The 27127-nt window shown below is 36.5% G+C and overlaps 1 protein-coding gene across 1 annotated transcript in view; it reads left to right on the top strand.

Moving 5' to 3' along the window:
- Positions 1-27127, top strand: part of EXOC6B (exocyst complex component 6B) — a 569711-nt gene that overhangs the window by 297366 nt on the left and 245218 nt on the right. The window contains exons 16-17 of the mRNA XM_034657278.1: positions 8283-8394; positions 20787-20953. Coding sequence (XP_034513169.1) covers positions 8283-8394; positions 20787-20953 — 279 coding nt within the window. The remainder of the gene's footprint in view (positions 1-8282; positions 8395-20786; positions 20954-27127) is intronic.

Raw genomic sequence — 27127 nt, 5'->3', positions numbered from 1 at the left:
ACAAAGTTTCAAGCATTGGTCTACATTTTTGTAAACACTTTACAGATATATTAAAAACGTCTTTAAAACTGAAAATAGAACTACTGTATGAGGTACTAGGAAGTATACTCCGTTTTTCAGAGGAAGAAAGTGAGCAGAGAGAGGTTTACTAACTATCAAGGTCACACAGGAGTTCAGTGTTAAGCCAGGGTTCAAATGTGGTCAGCATCAGCTTCAACGGAAGGATTACTGCCATGTTTATAATCTTACCCTTTGGCTTCGCTGTATTAGTATTTTACGTGCATTATCTCAGATAGTGGTCCCAATGTTAAATGTTAATTATTCCCATTTAACAAATGAAGGCAGCGTTCATTTGTAAATTAACCTCTCTAAACCTAATTGGTGACAAAATTGATTGTTGTGTGTTTTTTATTTGCAACTCCTTTTTCTTTGAAGTTCTCTCTTCCCAGTGTGGCTGCTTTCATTCACATTGTAGTTATAATTGACTTGGGCCACTGAAATAGTCTCCTGATTGTTCTGAAATGTCTAACTTTGCTTTCCCAACCATCTGCCCTTTCTCCTCATTCTATTCTGTATGTTCCCTGGAATAACTCTTCTAAAATCAAATCTTATTTAACTTTACTCTGCTCACCTTTCCAAGGATTCCTCTGTGGCTACTGCCTAGTGTTCAAAGTCTAGCCTGACACAGTTATCTCTCTGCCTCCTCCCCTGCCCCTTGACCTGGTCTCTCTTGTACCTTTCCAGGTGCATATCCCAGGCTAATTTCTGTGTCAGTCCATGATGCTTCAGTCCTACCAACCTGTTTGCTGTTTTCTGATCCTAATGTGCTGTTTCATACTTGGCTTTCCTCATGACTCTGTCCTACCTGAAATCACCTTTTCCTTGTTAGTGCTCCTTACTAGCTTCTAACCATCCTTCCAGGTTCACTTTAAGCCTTTAATGAATGATACTTTTTTTTTTTTAAGATTTTATTTATTTATTTGACAGAGAGAGACAGCCAGCGAGAGAGGGAACACAAGCAGGGGGAGTGGGAGAGGAAGAAGCAGGCTCCTAGCAGAAGAGCCTGATGTGGGGCTCGATCCTAGAACGCTGGGATCACGCCCTGAGCCGAAGGCAGACACTTAACGACTGCACCACCCAGGCGCCCCAATGAATGATGCCTTTCTGACCACTTCCATTCCTAACGGAGTTGATCTCCTGACTCCTTGGTGCTCTTTCTGTACCTTGTGAATGCTGTTATCAAAACTCCTCTTAGATTTTATTGGACTACTTGTATCTCTGTGTTTCTGTATGTGCTAGACCGTAGGCTCCTTTGTTTATTTATCTACTGGTGTATTTACCTTACAATATAGGTATGCTGTTATTTGTCAGATGGTGCTTGGTAGTGAAGACATTAAGATGCTGAAAATGTGGTCCCTGGCTTCAAGAAGTGTGTAATCTGAGGAACTGAACAATTAGTGAAGTTGTGCTATGATGGAGAGACCTAGCAGCAACATAGGAGCCAAAAATTGAGACTATTTAAGGATGTTAGAAAAGGTCTCTTGAAGGGTAGAAACATTTACTGTTTTGTTCAGCACAACATCCCCTGCACCAGCTCAGTAAATTAAAAAAAAAAAAAAAATGAGTGAATGGAATGTATGGCATGCAGGCAACTCTGAAAGTAAACATAATTGGAAAATAGTTTGAGTCACTTGTTTGATAATCATTCTTACTAAGTAAAAAATGAAGCATAGGGTTTTCTGTTCTTTGAAAATTAGGTTGTTTTCATAGAAATGTTCGCATGGAAATGAGATTATCTTTGGAAGTTATAAACCAAAACTTTTTTTTACCCCTTGGGGCCCACCTTCTCCACCACCACCAAATGACTTAATAACCGAGAACAGTCTCTAGGCTATTGTCAGGTATGTTACTATATAGGAAGTATTACAAGTTCATTGCATAGTGGCTCTTTCTATCCTGTGTTGGAGGAAAGGTAATATGGTAAAGGGATAATGTGAGGAAATTGTTCAGAAGTCTTTTTCTTGCTTGAATATATTGAGCTTTTGACTGAAAACCCCCTTTATTATATTTAACATTGACAAAAATAAATATTCAATTTGGGAAGATTTTACAGCTGCCTTTACTCTTTGGTTTACATTTACCTTATTTTCTAGGCTATATTTGCCTTATATCCCACAGTGATAGAGAACACTTTGACAATCATAGCTAAATCATGGCTAAAAAAAAATTTACTTTGTTTCTGAAAGTTATTTCGCTGTCAATAGAATTCTCACTTGATTTGTTGTTCTGAGTCCTAGAAGCCTGGCATTCCATCATCTCAGGCTTGCATAGTCTTTGAGAAGTCTGCTGTAATACTTTTCACTAAACTTGCATGTTCCATCTTCTTTTTTCTAAATGCCTTCAGCTCTCTGATAAATCATAGCTGTCATGGGGGGAGATTATAATTTGGGATATGAGAATAATATGTATAAAAACAATTTGTTCTCTTAAACACAAGACTCTTAAAATGGGAAAAACTGCTGTATTGAGATTTTTATGAAGTTTTAAAGATAGTTATTCTCATAAAAGAATCTCTTACTTTTTTTCCTGTAAGACTTTTCCCTTTTCCATTGGGTAGAAGATGCTGAATAGCATTAGAAATATTGAAAAAATATATACAAATTCTGAGGACACAAAACTCTGTGTGGAAGAAAATTCTTCTTAAAGATAGCAAATAAATAGCATGTCTTTGGTAAAATAATGTTCTAGTACTTGCTCTTGACTTAAAAAATAGGAATACACACACAAACATATATACACACAGTTTTTTAAGTTATAAAATTGGATCTCTGTAAAGAATTTAGGAGACAGAGAAGAGTTCAAAGAAGAAAATTTAAAAGACTCAAAACTTTAACACATAGTAATAACCACTCTTTATATCTGAGAAATCTTTTTCTTTTAGTCTTTCTTCCATGTGAATATATGTACATGCATAGGACTTTTTTTTTTTAAAGCAAATTACTCTGAGATATTTCTGTTTCTATTTACAATATAGAAAGCTGGAAAGAGTATTGTTTCCTCCCTAACAATGAAAAAAAGCACAAACAAAACAGATAAATTACAAAATGAAAATTTTTCTGGAACCTATCAGAGAGCTGAAGGCATTTAGAAAAAAGAAGATGGAACATGCAAGTTTAGTGAAAAGTATTACAGCAGACTTCTCAAAAACTATGCAAGCCTGAGATGATGGAGTGCCAGGCTTCTAGGACTCAGAACAAGAAATCAAGTGAGAATTTTATAGACAGCGAAATAACTTTCAGAAACAAAGTAAATTTTTTTTTAGCCAAATGGAAGCTTGATAGTTCATTGCCAATGGACCTGTAGTCTTTCTGCAGACATGAATTAAAGGGAATTCTTTATATAGAAAGAATATATGGGATCTTCCCCTCCATCCTTCCCTCCCTAGCTGTTTCTTGCTATGTATATATCTGTGTGTGTGTATAGTATTATAAGTCCCATTTATATTAATTTTGATTAGTTAGTTGAGATATTATCTTTTCTCCCTGTATAATTATCATTATCGTTTTGTTTTTGTAATAAGTAATGTTTGTGTTTATGTTGAAATACTTGGTATTCTGTTAGTTATCAAATGTTCTTCACCTCCCCCCCCCTTAGAGTATCCATTAACGATTCTTGCCTGAATTAGCTTTTCACTCAGATAATTACTGGTTTATGGTTTTAATTAATTTATGGTTTCTTAATTCCTTGTGTATTATTTGGCCTTCTATTTTAAGGAGTCCTTCTCCATCTGCTTCCTTGCTACCTATCTTCTATTTGTTTCTCTGTCTATCAGGATTCTTACTTAATTCACTTGGTTCGTTCCTGTACTATATTTGTTTTAATGCTCAGACTGTCCCAGACTTAGGGCATATGAGCCATTTTGAACTAGCTCCTATACCTTGTTGATGTATTCTTGTCACATTTTGGGACATTACTTAACCATGGTATCATTGGTTTATGCAAGGAGCCCACTTCCTTTTAGTGTTGAGTGGTATCTTGAACATAAGATCTGGGCATGTGTCTTCATTATAAAATGTATCATTTTGAAACAATAAATAGTTGCATATTGGTTTTTGGTTTTTTTTTTAAGATGTTTCATTTATTTATTTGAGAGAGAGAGATCAAGAGAGTGAGAGTGCAGGGGGAGGGGTAGAGGGAGAGGGAAAAGCAGGCTCCCTGCTTAGCGGGGAGCCTGATGTGGGGCTCAATCCCAGGACCCTGAGATCATGACCTCAGCCGAAGACAGGTGCTTAATGGACTGAGCCACCCAGGTGCCTCTGCATATTGTTTTTTGATGCAGTCTGCCTAGTTGGAGTGTTTATTCCATTACCTTAATGAATTTAGGGCTATGTTCGGCTTCAGCCTGCCATCTTACTGTAGTTTTTCTGTTTGTCTCATTCGTTCTTTGATCATTTTTTCTTGTTTTCCTTCCTTCTTCTTGATTAGGTTTTTTTAGTCTTATGATTTATTTTCCCTCTTGGCTTTACTTGAACATAATCTTTTGGTTTTTTTAATTGTTCGTTCATGTGGTTGCTCTGCGGATTACAGTATACATTGCTAGCTTATCATAGTTCACCCTGAAAAATATTATATCATTTTGCATGTAATTTAACAATCGTCAACAGTATAAAGTAATTTATCTTCTCACTCCTTTTTTCTCTAACATTTTTAAAAAAGGTTTTATTTATTTATTTGATAGAGAGAGCCAGAGAGCACAAGTGGGGAGAATGGCAGAAGGAGAGGGAGAAGCAGGCTCCCCGAGCCTGATGTGGGGCTCGATCCAGGCCCCTGGGATCATGACCTGAGCCAAAGGCAGATGTTTAACCTACTGAGGCATCGTGCTGCCCCTACTCACTCCTTTTTTTGATGTTGTTGGTGTATGTTGCCTGTATATACCTCTTTTTAACTCTAAAATATGTTATTGTTTGTGCTTTGAACATTTAATAGTAGTTTAAGTTCAAGAAAAAAATTTATATTTATTTATTTTTGCTCACCACATACATACCATTTTCAGGCCTTCTTATTCTTTCCTATATATTTAGGTTACCCTTTGATATCATCTTCCTTCAGCATGAAAAATTTAGCATTTCCTTTAGTGTTATATCTGCTGGTGTTGGATTTTCTTAGCTTTAAAAAATATTTCTAAAATACTTAATTTTTTAAAATTTAAAGAATTTTTTAGAGAGAGAGTGGGGGAGGTGCAGGGAGAGAGGGAGAGAGAGAATCTTAGGCAGGCTCCACGCCCAGCGTGGAGCCTGACACAGGACTCGATCCCAGGATCCTGAGATCACAGTCTAAGGCAAAATCAAGAGTTGGACCCTTAACCGACTGAGCCACCCTGGTGCCCCTCTAAAATACTTTAAAATAATTTAAAAATTATTCTAAAAGTATTTTTATCATCTCTGTTTTCGAACATATATTTTCTAAGGCGTAGAATTCTGGGTTGGTAGTCCTCTCTCACCCCACACTTTAAAGATTGCATTCTACTGTCTGCTTCCACTGTTTTCTGAAGAGAAATAAGCCATCATTCCTGTTGTTGTTCCTCTGAACGTATTGTCTTTTTTTCTGTGGTTGTTTTTAAGATTTTCTTTTTGTTTTTGGACTTTACAATTTGACTGTGATATTCTTAAGTCTTGTTTTATTTATATTAATTTTGTGTGGGATGTACTAAACCTCATGGATCTGTGGGTTGAAATATTTTATCATGTTTGGAGATGATTTTGCCAATATTTCTTTATGTCTTCTTTCTCATTCTTTTTTTCTTCTGCAACTCCTAACTGGTTGATGGATCATTGAGATTTCATCATTATTTGAGTGAACTGAATGTCTCAGTTTTAATTAGCTTCAAGTTACTTCTGATTTCAGATGCTAATGCAGAATTCTCTGTGTGCATGAGACCAACTCTGAAATTCCAAAGCTTTCATCCAGGAGCTTATCGCTGATCTTCATGGGATTTGAGCTGGGCTGTGTTTCAGCATTGGTTAGTTTTTTCTCTCTTTTGGATTGCATTTCAGTAGCCCTGAATCCAAAATCCCTTGCAGAATTTGCAAGATCTTTCTCTGATTTCTCGCACTGCCCTCACCATTTCTTATGGAGCAGAACTCTTGTAGGGTAGAATTGTTGGGTCAGTTAATTTATTTTTGTTTCGGGGCTCTCCTGGATTCCAAGCTGTAATAGTAGCCCATACTATTAAAGGTTTGGCCGATTTCTCCTCATCTCAGCAAAGCCTTTCGGCCTCTGACTGTTTCAGTCCTTTATCCTTTATCCACCTGTACCCAGATTTGGCAAATGGGCTCAGGTATGAAAGTGACTGCTACTCTTTGCTTACCTTTCAAAAGCGCGTCCTGGTGTGGTGTGCAGTTTTGTTCAGTTATACATTGTGTGTGTGTGTGTGTGTTAATTACACTTTGTTGACATTGAAAGAAAATACAGCTTTTAAGATTAGACCTAACTTTTTTGTTGTTATGAAGGTAATGGTTTTCTTCTACATCATATCCAAATGTGGAACTTCTGCTGGATCTTCTTAAGTCAAAGTAGAGATGCGTAATCAGTACAGGATGTTAAGGGAGTGATTAGTATCAGGAGCACCACATTACTTGAGATGCCTGTGTTAACCACTTTTATAGCCACCTATACTTATTTGTATATCATATTACAATTGACCTGTGTAATTGTGAGTTTAATATATGAAGGCAGGGACCATGACTCTTCTGTTCATTCACCATTTTAATCTCATTCTTCCACCAACACAATGCCCAGCACCTTATATATTAGTGGAATGAAGTATTTCAGATCAGTAATAATTTTGGAAAGGTTAGCAGTGGGCTAGAGGGTATTGGTCAATTAAGCATATCTTTGCATGGACTCTGTGAAAATATTTTGATGTATCATTTTTTCCTGATTATGTCCTTGCATTCTGTAGTCTTGTTTTTTTTTTTTTAGTATTTTTCTGTTTTCCACCTAGCATGATAATGTAGCTTGCTTGTATATTTAGAATCATAAGATTTTTAATCTGACTATACTAATAAGCCTCTTATTTTCTTTTCTAGAAAGATAAATCAATGAGATAAATTTTGTGACCATTGTCCACAAGTAATAAATTTACAAAGAACTCGTAAATCTCCATTTACAGTTATTTCTTGATGTTTATAATCTAGTATTTCTATAACAGTAACCTTACCATTAAAGAAATTCTTGTCTTAAAAGGATATCTTTTATAGAAAGCCATCTTGGGTGATGCTTTCAGGGGCTCATGAAGCATGTATAGGTCTAGAATTTAGTCTATTGGTTACAGGACTGTTGTCTTTTTTTTTTTTAACTTTGCATATAAAGATGGCTGTTGAATCATTTTCTTTATGTTTAGTGTCCTTTAGTATATAGGAAATGTCATTATTGGGGCGCTGGCTCAGTTGGTAGAGTATGCAACTCTTGGTCTTGAGGTTGTGAGTTCGAACCCTTATTGGGGATAGAGTTTACTTAAAAGAACAACAACAACACATGATAAGGGCTTAATAATGTCTACTGGATTAAAAATGAGTGAATAAATTTAAAAAAGAGAAAATATCTTTATTGATCATTTTGGGGATAGTAAGGATTATAAGACATTTATACAGAATTAAACTGCTAGTCTGAGACACTAAACAGGCATCGTATGAAAGATGACAGCACAGGAGCAGAGATATCTTTTCTTAGGGCCCTTTACCAGCTAATTGTGCTGGAAGCCAATAGAGAGACCATGTTGGAATATTATAAATATTAACAATCTATGAAGGTACCTGGAAGTGTAAGAGAAATAATGGTTTCAGGATGAGGAATCATGCTAGGGAATTCTTTCTCTACCCTGAGAGACAGTATAGCATAGTGTTTAAATGCTGTGGGCTTTAGAGCTAGATGGCCTGTGTTACAATCCTTTTTGTGCTGTGTACTTACTGTGTGACCTTGAATAAGTTACTTAACTTCTCTGTGCCTTCATTTCCTCATCTGTAAATTAGAAATAATAAAAAAAGTATTTAGTATCATTGATGTGAAGTTTAGATGAATTTTAATATATTAAAGTACTTAAAATCTAATTTCTGGCACAAAATAAATGGTTTTTGCTGCCACTATTATTATTATTATTATTATTATTGTTATTATCATCTCCATCATCTTATTATTATTATCAGATGTATCCCTGGCACCTTGTTTGTTTGCAAAGTAATCCTGCTACCTGGGATGACTGACTCTTGAGAATTCTTTTTCAGCTCAACTGAAGTCGATGACATGATTCGCAAATCTACAAACCTGTTGCTAACCAGGACTCTGAGCAACTCCCTGCAGAATGTCATTAAAAGGAAGAATATTGGACTGACTGAGGTAAAGCTGCTCTTCATGGAGGCAGCCAAGACAATATGTGAACCATGTCCTAAGCTCTGGGGCCTGTTTGTGAGTTAATTATAACTTTCTATATGGTCCATCACATTCCTCCTAATGGAGTTCTAATGGTGAAAGTGCAAGACAGATCATTTGTTGTTCTCTTTGGTCACTTCGGAGAAATGTATTACATTTTTGAAAAGTCACTTTTTCTCTCCCTCTCTCATTATTTTCACCAGCTTAACTGGTTTTTCCTTTCCAAAGTTGTTGTGATAACTTTGTATCATTTGCCATCAACTATATAAAAACAAAACTGTTGGTGGGAGAATATAGTCAGCATCAGTTCCTCTCTAAATGAATGACAGTTCAGATACAACATACAATGCGAAATCACATTTTGTCTGCATAAATCACTGATGCCGAGGGTATTGGCACTTACAGTCCGTGCTTAGTGTTAGACCCAGCTTTTGTTTTTGAGATACCTCATGGATAGGAATGGTAAATTACCCTTTATCAGCATGTAAGTCTAGGGATTTGGGATTGAGGAAATGTGAGAGAAAGGCAATCGTCACATTTCTATGGAAGCTTACAGAGTCTCACAAAGCGAGGAGGGATATTACACACATGTTGAGAACAGTATCTTGGCAAACTGAAGATTTGGCCCGTTGGCGTATGCTCCTAAAATTTAGAAAGATGTGAAGTTTCCTTTCTCTTGGAAACCCAGGATTTCATGGGAGCATCAACCTGCCATTTTATGGAAATTACAGTGCCAAAAGTGAGAGCTTGGAGGAATTTTTTTCACAGGGAAAGGGAAAGGCTGTTGGCCATCTGTTTTACTGATAGAGGTGGTGTAGTTTGAAAGTCAGTTCTAGGAAAAAATGACATTTTCAGATATACTCTGTCAAAGATAATGGTGAAAGTAGGCAAATGGCTAATGATGCTGAGTCATAGGTAAAGACAGCTGGAAGCCAGGTGAACATCTACTTCTGATTTTGGACTGCTTGTTCCTTTCCCTGCGTTAAGATTTTAAAATATTATAATGTGGAATTTTGGCAGTGTTTGAGTTCCTCTTACAACAAACTTTTTTACGATTGAAAGTTACATTCGAAGGGCAGTTCCCTCATTTTGCAGAGCTTCCTTTCCGTTGCTTGGTATAGAAATATTAGGTGTTATCTTTATGTGTCTCAGAATAGGTTAACTTCTTTTCATCATCAGGAAGGCTAAGAAAAAGGAGAGTGGAGTCGGAGGTCCTCCTGCTTTTGTTATATTGTACTATTCTCCTTTGTGATTCCCCATAGGACAGGAAGCTTGTTATTTATTTTGTGAACTGTCTCTGTGTTGTATATAACTCTTGATAGAGGTTTTCTTATGCCATTTGATTTAACAGTCTCTTCAAACATTTTAAACAGGTAGCATAGCAGGAACCCAGTGCGATAGAAGCAGCTCTGGCCTCAGAAGTGTCCTGAGTTTAGTTGTGGTGGTGCCATGGATTTACTGTGACATCTTAAGAGAAAGACCCAGCTTCTCAGTTCTTCAGTTTTCCTGACTCCATTGTGCTTTAGGGCACTGCACAGATCAGGTCAGGATAGGAAGAAACAGTAGGAGCTTATCAAAGACTATATCACAGTTCTTCGCACCATTTCAGTGAATGCTAAATATTATTCCTAAGTCACTGGATCTTTCTAGGCAATAATGCACTTTTATTATCAATATCTTTGCATATTGCTAAAGGAACATTGCACACATTTATATGTATTTTGGCTATTATGGTGGTGTGTACATGTATAGACAAATACAGACCCAGTGATTTTTATCACCAACCAGTAAATCTTTGAATAACTATGTTAATCACCGTTGGGAAAAGAAGACATTGTATCTTCATTTACAGGGAACTCAAGTGAGTTCCCATCTGAAGTCATCATCACGCTAGGTAACGTTTGTGAGACAGTTTGTATTCTTCAAAGCCCATCACGGATACCATCTCACTTAGTATAGTCAACACTGGAAACTGGCTGGGCGTGTGTTATTATTCCCATTTTATAGAAGACATAATTAAAGTTCAGGGAGATTGCCCATGGTTATGTACTCAGCAAAGTGATAAGAATGAGAAAATTTTTTTTCCCAAACTTAATTCAGTTTTAAATAATATACTGCCTTCCATATTGATTTTATTATTTCATCATAACAAAGGGACTTTTACAAGAAGTCCATAGTAATATGGAAATTGTTCTAGTTACAGATGATTTTGTGACAGCGAGCACATAGCCATTCAAACAAAAGAAGTATTATGGCATACAAAGCTCAACAGGTTGTCAGACAATTCTTTCAGGACTTTAAAGTTCCTATAAGCTCATGTCTCTGTTGCTGTCTTGTTTGAATTTACATGGTATCTCATTTCTTCTTTATTTCTGTCCATACGCTCTATTCTTTCAGCTTTTTCTGTCTATACCCTGGCCTTTTGCTTTTCTCATTGCTTCTTTGCTGCCCCACATTGAGCCAAGTCAACATTTCCTTTCAGCTCTCACTTACTGTGGCTTAAATGCCTTGCACTCTCAGACCTTATGTGCCTATCGCTATTTTATCAGCAATATTTGCTGTTTTTCTTAGGCTGCTTCTTCCAGGTCTATGGGAAGAAGGGCAGCTTGCCATGGTTAAGAATATGTGTTCTAAAGCGGAGTGCCTGGGTTCCAATTCTGCCAGGATTCTCTTCCCTTAATAAATGTGTGCGGGGAAAAATGACTTGGCTTTATGTTAAAATGGGGACAATAAGAGCATGTATTTCATTAAGGTTGTTGTGAGGACTGAATGAACATATGAAGTGCTTAGAACAGTGCCTAGTACGCGGTAAATACTCAAGGCATGTATTACCTGGTGTTGTTAAGACAGAGGTCTGGGCAGGTGAACAATGATTGTCAGGTTTAGTGCAGAGATGGTGTTTCAACTAGGAGAAGTTAGAAGATTACAGCAAGATGACCTGTTAAGATAACTAACTTGCTTATTAACTTTGTGGTATTAATTGAGTACCTACTGTGTAACAGGCATTGATCTAAGCCTTACGTATAAATAATTGAACAACAACAAGAACAACAACAAAAGAGGTTCTTGCTTACATTCTAATGGCAGAAAACATAATAGATAATAAGCAAAATAATAGTAAATCATGTAGTAAGATAGAGGGAGGTGAATTCATTGAAGAGAAAGAAAGAACCTGGGTTAAGGGAATCAGGAGTCTGGTGGAGGTCCAAGGTTGGTTTTAATGAAAAGAGCAGCACCTTGATGATGAGTTATTGAAGGGCAAACAGCATTCTTGGCAGAGGTTAGAGCAGAGGTCTGAAGGTATTAAATTACTGGTCAGTTCAGGCAATAATAAGGAAGCTAGGGTAAAGCTGGAGTGGAGTGAGAAGGGGGAAGAGAAGCAGCAGATTAGATCAGAGAGGTGCCAAGGGTTTGTGGTAGGCCCCTATAAAGTGTTAGACTTTTATTTTGAGTGAGGTGGGAAGCCATTGCAAGAATTTGATGAGTGATATGGTGTGACATATTTCAAAGGAATAACATTGACTGCAGTTTTGAGAATAAACTGTGGGGTGTAAACAGGGAGACCAGTTAGGAAGCTATGACACTAATGCAGNTGATTTTTATCACCAACCAGTAAATCTTTGAATAACTATGTTAATCACCGTTGGGAAAAGAAGACATTGTATCTTCATTTACAGGGAACTCAAGTGAGTTCCCATCTGAAGTCATCATCACGCTAGGTAACGTTTGTGAGACAGTTTGTATTCTTCAAAGCCCATCACGGATACCATCTCACTTAGTATAGTCAACACTGGAAACTGGCTGGGCGTGTGTTATTATTCCCATTTTATAGAAGACATAATTAAAGTTCAGGGAGATTGCCCATGGTTATGTACTCAGCAAAGTGATAAGAATGAGAAAATTTTTTTTCCCAAACTTAATTCAGTTTTAAATAATATACTGCCTTCCATATTGATTTTATTATTTCATCATAACAAAGGGACTTTTACAAGAAGTCCATAGTAATATGGAAATTGTTCTAGTTACAGATGATTTTGTGACAGCGAGCACATAGCCATTCAAACAATAGAAGTATTATGGCATACAAAGCTCAACAGGTTGTCAGACAATTCTTTCAGGACTTTAAAGTTCCTATAAGCTCATGTCTCTGTTGGCCTGTCTTGTTTGAATTTACATGGTATCTCATTTCTTCTTTATTTCTGTCCATATGCTCTATTCTTTCAGCTTTTTCTGTCTATACCCTGGCCTTTTGCTTTTCTCATTGCTTCTTTGCTGCCCCGCATTGAGCCAAGTCAACATTTCCTTTCAGCTCTCACTTACTGTGGCTTAAATGCCTTGCACTCTCAGACCTTATGTGCCTATCGCTATTTTATCAGCAATATTTGCTGTTTTTCTTAGGCTGCTTCTTCCAGGTCTATGGGAAGAAGGGCAGCTTGCCATGGTTAAGAATATGTGTTCTAAAGCGGAGTGCCTGGGTTCCAATTCTGCCAGGATTCTCTTCCCTTAATAAATGTGTGCGGGGAAAAATGACTTGGCTTTATGTTAAAATGGGGACAATAAGAGCATGTATTTCATTAAGGTTGTTGTGAGGACTGAATGAACATATGAAGTGCTTAGAACAGTGCCTAGTACGCGGTAAATACTCAAGGCATGTATTACCTGGTGTTGTTAAGACAGAGGTCTGGGCAGGTGAACAATGATTGTCAGGTTTAGTGCAGAGATGGTGTTTCAACTAGGAGAAGTTAGAAGATTACAGCAAGATGACCTGTTAAGATAACTAACTTGCTTATTAACTTTGTGGTATTAATTGAGTACCTACTGTGTAACAGGCATTGATCTAAGCCTTACGTATAAATAATTGAACAACAACAAGAACAACAACAAAAGAGGTTCTTGCTTACATTCTAATGGCAGAAAACATAATAGATAATAAGCAAAATAATAGTAAATCATGTAGTAAGATAGAGGGAGGTGAATTCATTGAAGAGAAAGAAAGAACCTGGGTTAAGGGAATCAGGAGTCTGGTGGAGGTCCAAGGTTGGTTTTAATGAAAAGAGCAGCACCTTGATGATGAGTTATTGAAGGGCAAACAGCATTCTTGGCAGAGGTTAGAGCAGAGGTCTGAAGGTATTAAATTACTGGTCAGTTCAGGCAATAATAAGGAAGCTAGGGTAAAGCTGGAGTGGAGTGAGAAGGGGGAAGAGAAGCAGCAGATTAGATCAGAGAGGTGCCAAGGGTTTGTGGTAGGCCCCTATAAAGTGTTAGACTTTTATTTTGAGTGAGGTGGGAAGCCATTGCAAGAATTTGATGAGTGATATGGTGTGACATATTTCAAAGGAATAACATTGACTGCAGTTTTGAGAATAAACTGTGGGGTGTAAACAGGGAGACCAGTTAGGAAGCTATGACACTAATGCAGCGAGATTTGACAGCAGCGTGGGTGGTAGCCATGGAGGTGGTGACAGGTGATCAGATTCAGAGTGTAGAGTCAGCATGCTTTCCTTATGACTGGATGTGAAGGGAGAGAGAAAGCAAGGAGTTGAAGGTAACTCCAAGATGTTTTGATTTGAGCAGCTAGAAGGTTGTATATACCGTGCACTATGATGGCAAAATCTTTAGGTAGAGCTAGGTTTAGGGTGGAGGAGATTGGGAATTTGGTTTTGGACATATTTAATTTGTAGTGTTTACTCACATACATTTTGCGATATTGAGTAAGCAGCTGTATATATGAGTTTGGAGGTTGAAAGAGAGGTTTGGCCTGGAGATAAAAATTTGGGGAATACAAATAATATTTATAACCACCTGATCAGATAATATTACTAAGGGAATTTGTAAAGATGGAGAAGAGAAGATGAAGGACTGAACCCTTGGGCACTCCATTATTAAGGAGTCAGGAGAAAAGAGGAACTCACAAAGGAGATTGGGAAGAGCCACTAGAGAAGGAAAAAACAAAACAAGAATAATAACAGGAGTATGGTGTTTCGGAAGCCAAGTGAAGAAAGTATATCAAGAAGGAGGGAGTAGTCAGCTTGACAAATACTGATGATTGATTAGGTAAGATGAAGATTAAGAATTACTATGAGACTTAGGGCCCCCTGGGTGGCTCAGTCATTAAGCATCTGCCTTTGGCTCAGGGAGTGATCCTAGGGTCCTGGGATTGAGCCCCACGTCAGGCTCCTCTGCTGGGAGCCTGCTTCTTCCTCTCCCACTCCCCCTGCTTGTGTTCCCTCTCTCACTAGCTCTCTCTCTCTCTGTCAAATAAATAAATAAAATCTTAAAAGAAAAAAAAAGAATTACTATGAGACTTAGCAACTTGGAGTATGTTGGTGACCTCAATAAGATCATTTTTAATAGAATGGTGATAGGAGGCTCCTGATGGAGTAGGTTTAAAAGAGAGTGGGTCCTGTACAGAAGCATTTCAAATAATTTATGTAGGTAGTACCCTCTTAGGGAGGTGGAGCTTAGCTCCCACCTCTTGTATGTGGGTTGTGCTTATGACTTGCATCTAAAACGTAGGGTATAGAAAGAGGGAAAAGGTACTTTACAGTGAAGAAACCTGCCAGACACTACCTTGGTCAGGTGATCAAGGTTAACATAATCATTGGTAAATGATATTGGTCCTCATGTACCTTTGATATGCTGTGATGAGAAGGCATTTGTGATCTTCCAAAATACACTCTAACCATGAGAAAAAAATTAAACCCAAATTGAAGGACATTCTACAAAACACCTGAGCGGGACTCCTTAAAACTGTTAGGATCATCAAAAAACAAGGAAAGTCTGAGAAACCATCACAGACCAGAGGAGTCTAAGGCGACGTGGCAACTAAATGTAATGTGGGATCTTAGACCAGGTCCTGAAAATGGTAAAGAACGTTAGGGAGAAACTAGTAAAATCTGAATAAAGTGTGTTGCTCTGTTAATAGTAATATACGAGTGTTGGTCCCTTAGTTGTGGCAAATGTACCATAGTAATGTAAGATGTTAAGATAGGAGGAACTGGGTATGGCGTATTTGGGATCTCTTTGCAACTATTTTGTAATCTAAAACCATTTTAAAATACAGTGTTGACTTAAACAATTTAGAGAATGGGAAGAGTGGAATTAGAGACAGCAAGTGGAAGACAACTGTTTTAGGGAATATTGCTACAAAGGTAAGCAAGGAAATGAGGAGGTAGTTGTCAGGGGAAGTGGATTAAGCACAAGATTTTTATTTTGTTTTTTAGTAGGAAAAGTAATAGCGTGTTATTTCTGATGAGAATGATGCAATAGAAAGCGAAAAGCTGATGACAGAGGAGAAAGGGGGAAATCTTTGGAGTAATGTCCCTGAGGAGGAGAGAGACTTTAGAATCTGATGCGCAAGCAAAGGGATTGGCTTTAGGTGGTGTAAAGTTCATCTCTGGGAACAGATGAGACTCAGAGTATGTGGATGCAGATGGTGGTGGCTGGGCATATGTTCTGGTGGCAGACTCCAAACGCTCGGTTTTCTCGTGAAAGATAGATCTTCAGCTGAAAGTAGAGATCCAGAGCAAATGTCGGGGTAAGCAGAGAGAAAGTATATCTGGGGGTATGGAAAAGAGATTTGGTTGGTACATGATAATACGGTTATTTTGTAGCCTTCAGTGCCCACTTTGGCTCGTGGATAGGAGTTAAAGTGAGACTAGTCAGCATGGTTGTATATTTTCTTAAGCCATACTGAGCTGGAGATAAAATAAGTAAGTCCATATCAATAATAGCTTTTAGGAATTTGGCATATATATTATACTCAGTGTTTTATTATGTATATTAGTATTTTTATTTAATAATTTGTAATATATTGATTATTTCTTTGGTATGACATTGATGTTATTGTCTCAATTTTAAGATGACAAAAGATAGTAACTTTGCCTAAGGCCCCATAGTTTGGAAATAAGATTTGAGATGTTTTGAAAGATAAAATTTTCTTTTAAAAAGTAAGATTTGAAGTAAGGTTTGAGGGGTGCCTGGGCGGCGCAGTCGTTAAGCGTCTGCCTTCGGCTCAGGGCGTGATCCCAGTGTTCTGGGATCGAGCCCCACATCAGGCTCCTCTGCTGGGAGCCTGCTTCTCCCTCTCCCACTCCCCCTGCTGGTGTTCCCTCTCTCGCTGCCTCTCTGTCAAAAAAAAAAAAAATCTTTAAAAAAAAAATGAAGTAAGGTTTGAAATCAGATTTCTTTTATTCTAAACCTTTGCTCTTTCACTACATTAATTTAAAAACATTAATATAGAGAGAAAGGAAATAAACCACCAGTTTATTAATCTCAGAATACGAGAGAATTACTTAAGTTTGAAAGAAAATTTTAAGAGGAATCAAAAACATACCATATCTTTATGAAGAATGAGTTGATAGACTTAAGGTATAAATTGGATCTAAAAATGTATTTATTAGATAGACATAGTACACCTTCATTTAAATATATTTAAGTCTCCACTCAAATGTTATTTCCTTAAGGAGGCCTTCCTTGACCACCATATCTGAGACCTACCATCACCATGTCACTCCTTATTTCACTTCTATTCCCAGTGCTTGTTACTACTTGACATTATGGTATATGTTTCTATGTGTATGTGGTTACTCTAATTTCCACAAGGCCAGGGACTTTGTCCGTCTTGTGTATAGTTCTGTACAGCTGTATTCTCATTCCTTGGCACATAGGAGTTCTTAATTGATGAAAGAGAGAAGAAAGAAAAAAGAAAAGTAGGTAGGTAGGTTCTTAGGGTAAAGTTAAGGAAATTAGAAGATTTTCTATTAGTGATACCGTATTAAATATTTATATATGTATTTTATTATATTTATAATAGTGCCCCAGGAGACCTGAATAAATAACCAGTGCTTTGCATTCAGCCTTTCTTCTGAATATTATTTAGATTGATGACCACATGGCTCTATCCTGTGTTATTCATCTTCCACACAACAATGTTCACCATCCCCTGTTAACAGCAATGATATTGCTAATATTATATTAAAACATTTTATAATTAAGTCTTGTCAAATATAACCCTTGTACTAGACCTATGAATTTGGAACCAGTAGTTTCAAGTACTTAAGTATTTTAGGTATTTACTTTGGAGATGATAAAAAATGAGTAGTGATCCAGCTTTTTGTATCTTTGCTAGGGTGAAATGGAGAAAAAATTCCTTGAAATCTTTGGGAGATCTTATTTTTGTGAATGAGAACCAACACTGCTATTCAGTTCTTTATCTTGCAATTCCAGCAGTGGGAGAAGCATGGGGGCGGTGGGGGGCGGGGGAGAGGGAGTGTGACTTCTCATTTTCTTGCTTTGGGTTAGTCCTTTTGGAGCTTCTGTGTCCTGAATTCTCTGCTTTGGGAAACAAGATAAGGTAATAGGTCACTTCCACAGTCTACTCTGTGCTGTCCTCATTAGATTCTCTCTGCTACTGGGATGAGAGACAGAAAAATTCTCTGCTTCTTAATGGTTTTTAACCTTCGTGCCTCCTGTCATTTGGTTGTGAGAGGTGATTGCTTGCTTTGTAGTGTTCTCTTTTTTTTCAGACAATTCTCACAGAACTCTGCTTTATATAAGCTATAACCAGTACCTAATCTGTTGCTAATACCATGTCCTTGAAACAATGTTAAGGACAGTTTGGATTTCTGCAGTGATGTATTTTTGTAAGAGAGTGGGAAGTGAGGATTAAAAATATCAAAGGAACTCAAAACTCTGATGGAAGTTGATATCTGAAATTGCTTCGTTGCATCCTTAAGTTCAGAATTACCCCCACAGTATCTGGCTTTACATTTGTAAATGCCCTTGTAAGGATTTTGGTTAGCTGTCATTCAGGAGTAGAGATCACTTAGACCTCATTAACAGACATTATTCCCTTTGAAAATGACATGGTATCTAATGTAATCCTAGAGTGTTTTAATAGTCTATTCTATGCTCAGCAATGAAACATTTCAGAAGTGACTGACAGCCAATTGATGTAATTCATGGTGATCTTTTGTGTTGACAGATCTTTAAAAAGTCAAGGGAAATTACTACTGTACCCAGTGAAGCCGCCTCCTTTTTTTTTTTTTTAACTGCCAATATCCTGCAAAACAGGACAATTTTCTCTTTGACTGCCACTGTTTTTTATTTCGATAACATGACATGATTCCTCCTTATTATTAGGATTTCTTTTGATAGATAGAATGTGTTCCCTATAGGTAATGCTGACTTTAAAATAGAAATTCTTCAGTTCTCCAAATTAACTCTCTTACTTTTCTGACATAATACATCAAGACAACCTTGCCAGTAGCCACCTTCCCACTCAGGAAGAGGAGTGATTTAATTTAGACAATTTAAATTTTTAAAATGATTTTAGTCTTTCTCCGAGGGAGAAACATGTTGAAAGGAAGAGAGTGATGAATTGCTTATTTGGTAGGTGTTTTTTCCTAGAGCATTCTACAGTTAAAAGTCTGATGTTTGGGGTAATTTTGTAGAGATGGTATCTGTGTCCAAAACTCAGAGTCTCCAAATTCAAACTGTAGAATGAAGGGAAGGGGCTTAGTAAGGAATACGAACTTGTCTGATGAGTTGTGGGGAATAATACAGAGATCTAGTCTTATTGTTGCCCTAAGTTTTCAGGTTTTTTTGGAACTGCATCTCTGGGCTTCTGCCCTCTGTCCTCATGTTTCAAAAGTAGACCTTTTCCTCACATTTTCCAGCTGATCCTTGGGGAATAGAAGGTACCTTTTCCCTTAGTCCAGTCTATTACTAAAGCATTGTCATTATGATTTGACATGTATTCTTTGAGAATGAACAGTATGCTTTAGCCCTGCGCTGGTTTGCTGTTGGGGAGAGAAGGGCATACTTTCTGATTATAATCCTATTAATATTTTTGTTTAATATTCCACAGTATAATACAATGACTTCTACTCAAGTATAATTCCAACTGTTAAGCATTGTTTTGAAGTATGATTTGACTGTAAGATGTGTATTACCCCACGCCTTCATCTTCACTTCCAAGTTTCCCTTTGTGTCATCTATCCACTCTGTCCTGGATGAGAGGAGGACCTACCTAAGTTCATCCATAGCCTTATACACCCAAACTCCCCCTGCCTGCCACGACCCCACCACCACACACATTCTTGTGGAAATAAAAAGTTACAGATGGAGGAAAGAGAAACAAAAAAACGTTCTATTCCATTTTCTCTTTGTATTTATTTTAGACTCTGGGAAACGTGAACAGATTTCATAGTTGAAGTAAGTAGTTAGGTACCCCTCCTTTTTTAAATTTAAGTTTATTTTTTACGTGGAGTAGAGTCAAAGCATGGAGAGGTCTAGTTGATGGCAGACCCAGAATCTGATATTTCAGCCTCGTGTACGTAAGCGTGCGGCACTCCAGAGCTGCCATCTTACGCTTATGCCAAAAGGCACCGTCAGAAGTCATTTTGATGAGTCCATAATTTGAAGGTAGAGGACTTGGATTGAGTCCTAATTCCATTTAGGTTCTGTGATCCAGAGAAAATAATTTCATTTTTGTTTCTGTTTAGTAAAAGAGAAGCAATAATTATGCCCACTTAACTCAGTTTTCCAGTTTGCTGGGAAGACAATGTAAGAAAATGAATTGTGAACTCCTTTGCAAACTTTAATTCTATCCTCACGATAAGAATTATTCTTTCTCATCCTCCTCTCAAAGTTATTTATAAATGACTTTTTAATCTTACCAGTACTGTTGTTTTTAAGGATCTCTCTTGTTAGGAAAGGAATATATAGTAGTAACAAAAGGATATTTAATCCTGAAAATAGCTGTGTGAGTTAGAAGTTACTATTAACAGTTTACAGATAAAGAAACACTTAGAGAAGTTAAGAAACTTTCTCCAGATTAATAATTTGTAACTACTTAATTCACTGGTTTCACTGACTGTAATGACCATGTTATTTCTTCCATAAGCTACTGTAGTTTGTTAATATCCTGCAGTCTGTTCCAACATCTCATTGTTCATTATGCCTAATTTTGAAACTACTTCTTGCCATTTCAATTATTCTTGTTTTTTCAGTGGGAGTTCATTTATTTAATTCACTTGGCAATTATTTATTGCCAGGCATTGTGTTAAACATTAGCAGTTTTTGTTCTTAGTCTAGTCTCTTAAACAGAAGAAGACATGTTTAGAATAGAGTGACAAGCGCTCTCATAGTAGGGGGAATACAAGATGTTTTGGGAGTCAGGGGAGGCTTCATAGAGGCAGTATAACCCAAGCCCATGCTCTAATGAACCTTCTGGAGAATCCAGGTGGCTCCTGCCTCTATGCCTCTTGTTTTTCTTCTACCAGCAGATTCATATTGAGCCATTCATTGTGGGGTGAATAGTCAAATGACTCTTACATGTGCTTGTTATTTTCTAGCTTGTCCAGATTATCATCAATACAACACACTTGGAGAAGTCCTGTAAGTACCTGGAAGAATTCATCACTAACATCACTAATGTGCTTCCAGAGACAGTCCACACCACCAAGCTTTACGGCACCACAACTTTTAAGGTGAGACAGCCCTATGGCCTCTGGTGTGCATAGTCTGGGGGATTCTACCTAAATGGCTTTGTTTCTCCCAAGATGCATTGTAGTGTGATCCATAACGTAGTTTTGAAAATAAGTGCTTATGATTTCCTTAGAAAAACAAATACCAATGCTTATTTCTAGATGTTTAGATTTAAACAAGTCTACAACCCTATCCACTAAATCTTATATTTTGTATGTGAAAATGACTATTTCCTCAGTTGGCCCCCATCTTAGTCAAGAGTTCTTAAGTATGGTCTAGATAATAGCAGTTATGGCTGAACTCAACATCAATTAAAATTTTTAAATTAGCTCTTTTTGCTTCTCTGGGTTTTCACTTTACTTTTTAGTGAGGAATTTCTGCCCCTTACTACTGTAGTTAACAATTTTGTAATCATTTCCCAAGGTGTCAGCACTAGTTTTGATCTAGATTTTATAATTTCAGATCTTACGTTCAAATCTTTAGTCCATTTTGAGTTGATTTTTTTGTATGGTGTAAAAATGGGGGTCCAGTTTCATTCTCTTTGCATGTGGCTGTCCATTTACTGAAGAGACTATTCTTTCCTCACTGTGTATTCTTGTGTATACACCTTTGTTGTAAATTATGTGACCATATATATATACATGGGGTTTATTTCTGGGCTCTCTGTTCTGTGCCATTGATCTATGCATATGTGTTTATGCTAATACCATACTACTTTGATTATTACAGCTTTATAATATAATTTGATCAAATGGGAAAAATTACACTATTGAGAGCAAAAGACAGATTGATAGAGAGTTTCTGGAGAGTAAATGACTTAATTTAAAAGAGCCTTAGGAAACGCCTTTATATTGTCATGTTACCTTTAAATAAATATTAAGCAGAAAAAGTATTAGGGTAACATCTTAAACATTAAAATGGTAGATTTTGACATAAAGGCCAACCTGTATGTTTTGGGGTTTTGTTATTGTTATTATAATTTGAAATCAGGAAGTATGATGCTTCCAGCTTTGTTCTTCTTTCTGAAGATTGCTTTGGCTATGCAGGTTCTTTCTCATTTCATGAAGTAGTTATGAATCAAATTTGATTTCTTGTCTTAAATCTCCTTTCAAGGGAAGGTGCCAGTAAATGGGGAAAGAGGATAAAAGGATAGGAAAAAGTAGACACCAGTAGACATAAATTATGATTTCAACTCTACAACTTTATATCTAATTAATTTCAACCTCTACATTTCAAAAGGATGAAAGAGATTTGATTCAAAACTAAAATAATCAAATAATAACAAGTGATTAGGTCGGCTGCTAGATGAGTTACATATTCATGATGTCACAAGCGATTGTTTCAAATTACCTAAAACATTTATTATTATACATTGTATTATATTGGTATCATTACTTGTAAGCTTTTCAATAATGTCTCATTATATTATATTGAAACTCTTCTAGTGAAGAAAAGATTTGTCTAATAAGGAAAACCCAAGAATGAGTATGATAAGAGCTTAAGAAGTTTAGGATTACCTTAGACATTTTAATAGGAATTATACTTACTATTAAATATTAGTATTATTGTGGAGCATGGGCAATAATTTCATCAAAAATCTTTCCACTTGATTTACTATGGAAGCCAAAACTTCTCCAGGAAAGAAAATGTGGGAGGGACTATAGTTTAATGTTCACCAGAAAAGAGGGATTTAGGGAGTTAAAACATGAGGTTCATTTATACTTGTCTCTCATATGGGGAACATATATAGTATGTACTGCTACTCTTCCCTTAACCCACTGCAATTTTCTTATTTCAAGGGCTTTTCAAATTATGGTCAGAAATCCTCCCAGAGGATGGCTTGTGTAGTTTGTTGTTGCTCCAGCATTAAAATTGCTGAGGGAAAATTAAAGGCAGACAGGAAGCCATAGGAGTTGAGTAGCCAGTTAACTACTTAGTAAAGGAGAAGTTCTGGAGACCACTAAAGGTCATGTTGACAAGTGCTTATTGGAAACACTGATTGCTTAAAACACATTGAAAGTTTATTTTTACCAGGACCGTTTCAGACCAACTACCCCAGAACTCAGTATAAACATGGCAATTATAACAGCTACATGTTGTGTATTTTCCTAAGCTACTGTTTCCAGAAAACTTTCCCTTGCAGATGGAAACCTTTATGCTAAAAAAGGGGCAAAAATAATCAGAAGGTCTTCAAGGTATTTTCCTGCAGAATTGCCTCTTGTTTCTGCCATATGTGACATAATTAAGCTGGCATTCTTAGCTTCCCTTGTTCATAAGAATTTCCTTACTCTCTTAAAATAGAATGAGGTTAGTTATTAGTTTACTCTATCACAAATGCTGTTTGTGTACCTACTATGCAACAGTCTGGTAGGTTCTTGGGTAGAGGGAGAAAACATACTTAAGTCAATGGATTTAGAGTTTATAATCTACAGGGAGGACAGACACTGTAACTTCTATAAAGAACTATGTGAAAAGTACTAGAATAATATCTGACAAATAAATATTTTAAAAAATAAAAATAAAAAATAAAATGCATTATGGTGATTTGATATATATATATTATGAATGGATTCTCATCATCTGGTTATTAATATTCATTACCTTGCATACTTTTTTTTGTGAGAACACTTAAGTTATATTCTCTTAGAAAATTTCAATTATACAATACGGTATTATCAACTATAATTATCATGTTTTCCATGAGATCCTCAAATCTTACTCATAGCTGAAAGTTTGTACCCCTTTACCAGTTTCTATTTCCCCCATCCTCCTGGCCCTGGCAACCACTTTTCTCTTCTCAGTTTGTTTCCTAGGTTAAGAATCTCTTATGGTTTTCCTGCCTCTCTGTTTTTGTCTTATTTTATTTTTCCTTCCTTTCCCCTATGTTCATCTGTTTTGTTTCTTAAATTCCACATATGAGTGAAATCATATGGTATTTGTCTTTCTCTGGATATGTTGCATTTAAAAAAATAATCATTTTACCTTGCCTAATTAAAAAAGAAGGAAGGAAGGATTGAAAGAAGGGTGGAAGGAAGAAAGGAAAGAAGAGAAAGAAGAAAGGAAGGAAAAAATAAATCACAATCACTCGAAATTCATAATCAGAGGAAATTAAATTCCTGGAATACTTTCTGTAACTGTGCTAATAAATTTGAGGATCTATAGGAAAATTATGATAAATAGTGATTCAAGAAGATATAGAAAATTGACTAATAACTATGAAAGAAATTAAAAAGTTATTATAGACTTTTTAAATTGGGGCAAGATCCATATGATTTTATCAGTGAATTCATTTAGAGTCTGTCTTTAGCTCAGGTCATGATCCCAGGGTTCTAGGATCAAGTCCCATATCAGGCTCCTTCCTCTGCCTGCTGCCCCCCTGCTTGTGCTTGCTCTCACTCTCTCTCTCAAATAAATAAATGAAATCTTAAAAAAAGGTATTTCAATCTAAGTGAAAATAAAATACAACTTATCAGAATTTGTGGCATCACCAAAAGCAGTGCTTAGAAGGGAATTTATAGCATTAATTGCATATATTAGAAAAGAAGAAATTTCTTTTTTAGGAAGATTTATTTATTTATTTGAGAGAGAGAGAGAGAGCACACAAGTGGGGTGGAGGGGCAGAGGGAGAGGGAGAAGTAGACTTCCTGCTAAGCAGGGAGCCCGAAGTGGGGCTTGATCCCAGGGCACTGGGATCATGACCTGAGCCGAAGGCAGATGCTTAACTGACTGAGCCACCCAGGCGCCCCAGAAAGGAAGAAATTTCTAAAACCAAACCCTAAAAAGGAAGTCAGCCATTGAAGGTGCTATCAATAGAGATGCTGAAGGATTTAAGTTCCCTGGTTAGCTTTCTATAAAAGACCAACCCTAAAGGTCCTTGTTGGCAACCCTGTTGGAATCCCTCTCACTCTTGAGAGCTTTTTCTGTATCTTCACTTAATAAACTTCTATCGCTTTACTAAAAAAAAAAAATCAATAATCTAAGCTATTTTAAGAAGCTAGAAAAAGAAGAGCAAATTAAATCCAAAGTAATCAGAAGAAAAGAATAAAAATTAGAGCAGAAATGAATGGTTTTGTTATTGAAAATCAAAAGAGCTAAATAATGAAACCAAAGGCTGGTTCATAGAAAGATCAATAAAATTGATAAATTTTGAGCCAAGCTAACAAAGAATAGAAGAAGGAAGACTCAAATTATTAATATCATAAATGAAAGAGGGACTATCACTACTGATTCCATGGACGTTAAAAGAATAATATAGGAATATTATGAACAACTGTATAACCACAGTTTGGTAACTGACATGAAATGAATCAATTCACTGAAAGACACAGTTTACCAAAACTTACACAGGGAGAAATAATCTGAATAGCTTTATATCTATTGAAGAAATTGAATCAACAATTAATAGCCTTCTAAAACAGAAAACACCAGGCCTAGTTGAAAATAATTGAAGAAGACACAAGTAAATAGAAAGATAGTCCATGTTCATGGTTTTGAAAGAATTAATATTGTTAAAATGTCCATACTACTCAAAGTAATCTACAGAGTCAATGCAATCTCTATTAAAATACCATTGGTATTTTTTACAGAAATAGAAAAAGCAATATTAAAAATTGAATGGAACTACAAAAGACTGTGAAAAGCCAAAGTAATCTTGAGAAAGAACAAAGCTGGAGGCATCATGCTTGCTGATGTCAAATTTTATTATAAACCTATAATAATCAAAACAGAATGGTATTGACATAAAAACAAACACGTGGATCAATGGAACAGAACAGAGAGCCCAGAAGTAAATGCGTGTGTGCTCAATTAATTTACAACAAAGGAGCTAAGAATGCACAAAATGGGGATAGGGTAGTCTCTTCAACAAATGGTGTTGGGAAAACTGGACAGCCACATACAAAAGAATGAAATCAGACCTCTATCTTACACCATCCACCAAAATCAACTCAAAATAAAGACAAACCTAAGACTGGACCGTAAAACTCCTAGAAGAAAACATAATGGGTAAGCTGTTTGACATTAGTCTTGACATTGATTTTTTTTGTATTTGACACCAAAGCAAAGGCACTAAAAGCAAATTTGAACAAATGGGACTACATCAAGCTACAAATCTTCTGCACAGCAAAGGAAACCATCAACATAATGAAAAGGCAACTGATGGAGTGTGAGAAAATATTTGCAAACCACATGTCCCAATAGGGGTTTAATATCCAAATTATAAAAGGAACTCATACAAATCAATAACAAAAACCCCAAATAACCCAAGTAAAAAATGAGCAAAGGTTGCAAATAGACATTTACACAAAGAAGACATACAAATGGCCAACAGATACATGCAAAGGTGCTCAGGATCACTAACCATCAAGGAAATACAAATCAAAACCAAACCGAATATCACCTCACACCTCACAACTGTTAAAAAGACAAAAGATAAATGCTGACAAGAATGTGGAGAAAAAGGAACACTTGTACACTCTTGGTGGGCATGTAAACGGGTCACAACCTCTGTGGAAGACAGTTTGAAGATTCCTTAAGAAAGTAAAAATGGAGGTGTCATATCATCCAGCAATCCATATATAATTTCTGGGTGTGTGTCCAGAGAAATTGAAATCATCATCTTGAATACTTACCTATACTTCTACGTTCATTCCAGCGTTATTCACAATAGCCAAGATGTGGAAACAACCTAATTGGCTATCAATGGATGAATGGATAAAGAAATTATATGTGCATACACACAAACACACACACATCATATACGCAATGGAATATCATCCAACCTTAAAAGAGAAGGAAATCATGTTATTTGCAATAACATGGGTAAACCAGTAAGGCATTCTGGTAAATGAAATATACCAGACAGAGAATGACAAAACTGCATGGTATCGCTTATATGTGGAATCTAAGAAAATAGTTGAACTTATAGAAACAGAGAGTAGAAAAGTTGTTGTCGGGGGCTGAGAGGTGAGGGGAAAAGAGAGAGGTCGATCAAAGGGTATAAACACTCAACTGTAAGAGGAATAGGTCTGGGTATCTAATATGTAACATGGTGACTATAGCTAATAATACCATATTATATAAATGAAATTTGGTAAGAGAGTAGACCTGAAATATTCTCACCAAACAAAACAAAACAAAACAAAAGTGTTGGTTGTGTTAATTAATCCTCTTACAGAGTATACCTATAGCTAATCATCGTGTTGTATAT

The sequence above is a fragment of the Ailuropoda melanoleuca genome, chromosome 4 (assembly GCF_002007445.2).
Source record: "Ailuropoda melanoleuca isolate Jingjing chromosome 4, ASM200744v2, whole genome shotgun sequence".
NCBI classification, from domain to species: Eukaryota; Metazoa; Chordata; class Mammalia; order Carnivora; family Ursidae; genus Ailuropoda; species Ailuropoda melanoleuca.
Note: the sequence above shows the minus strand (reverse complement) of the source record. Positions and strands in the feature narration are given on the sequence as shown.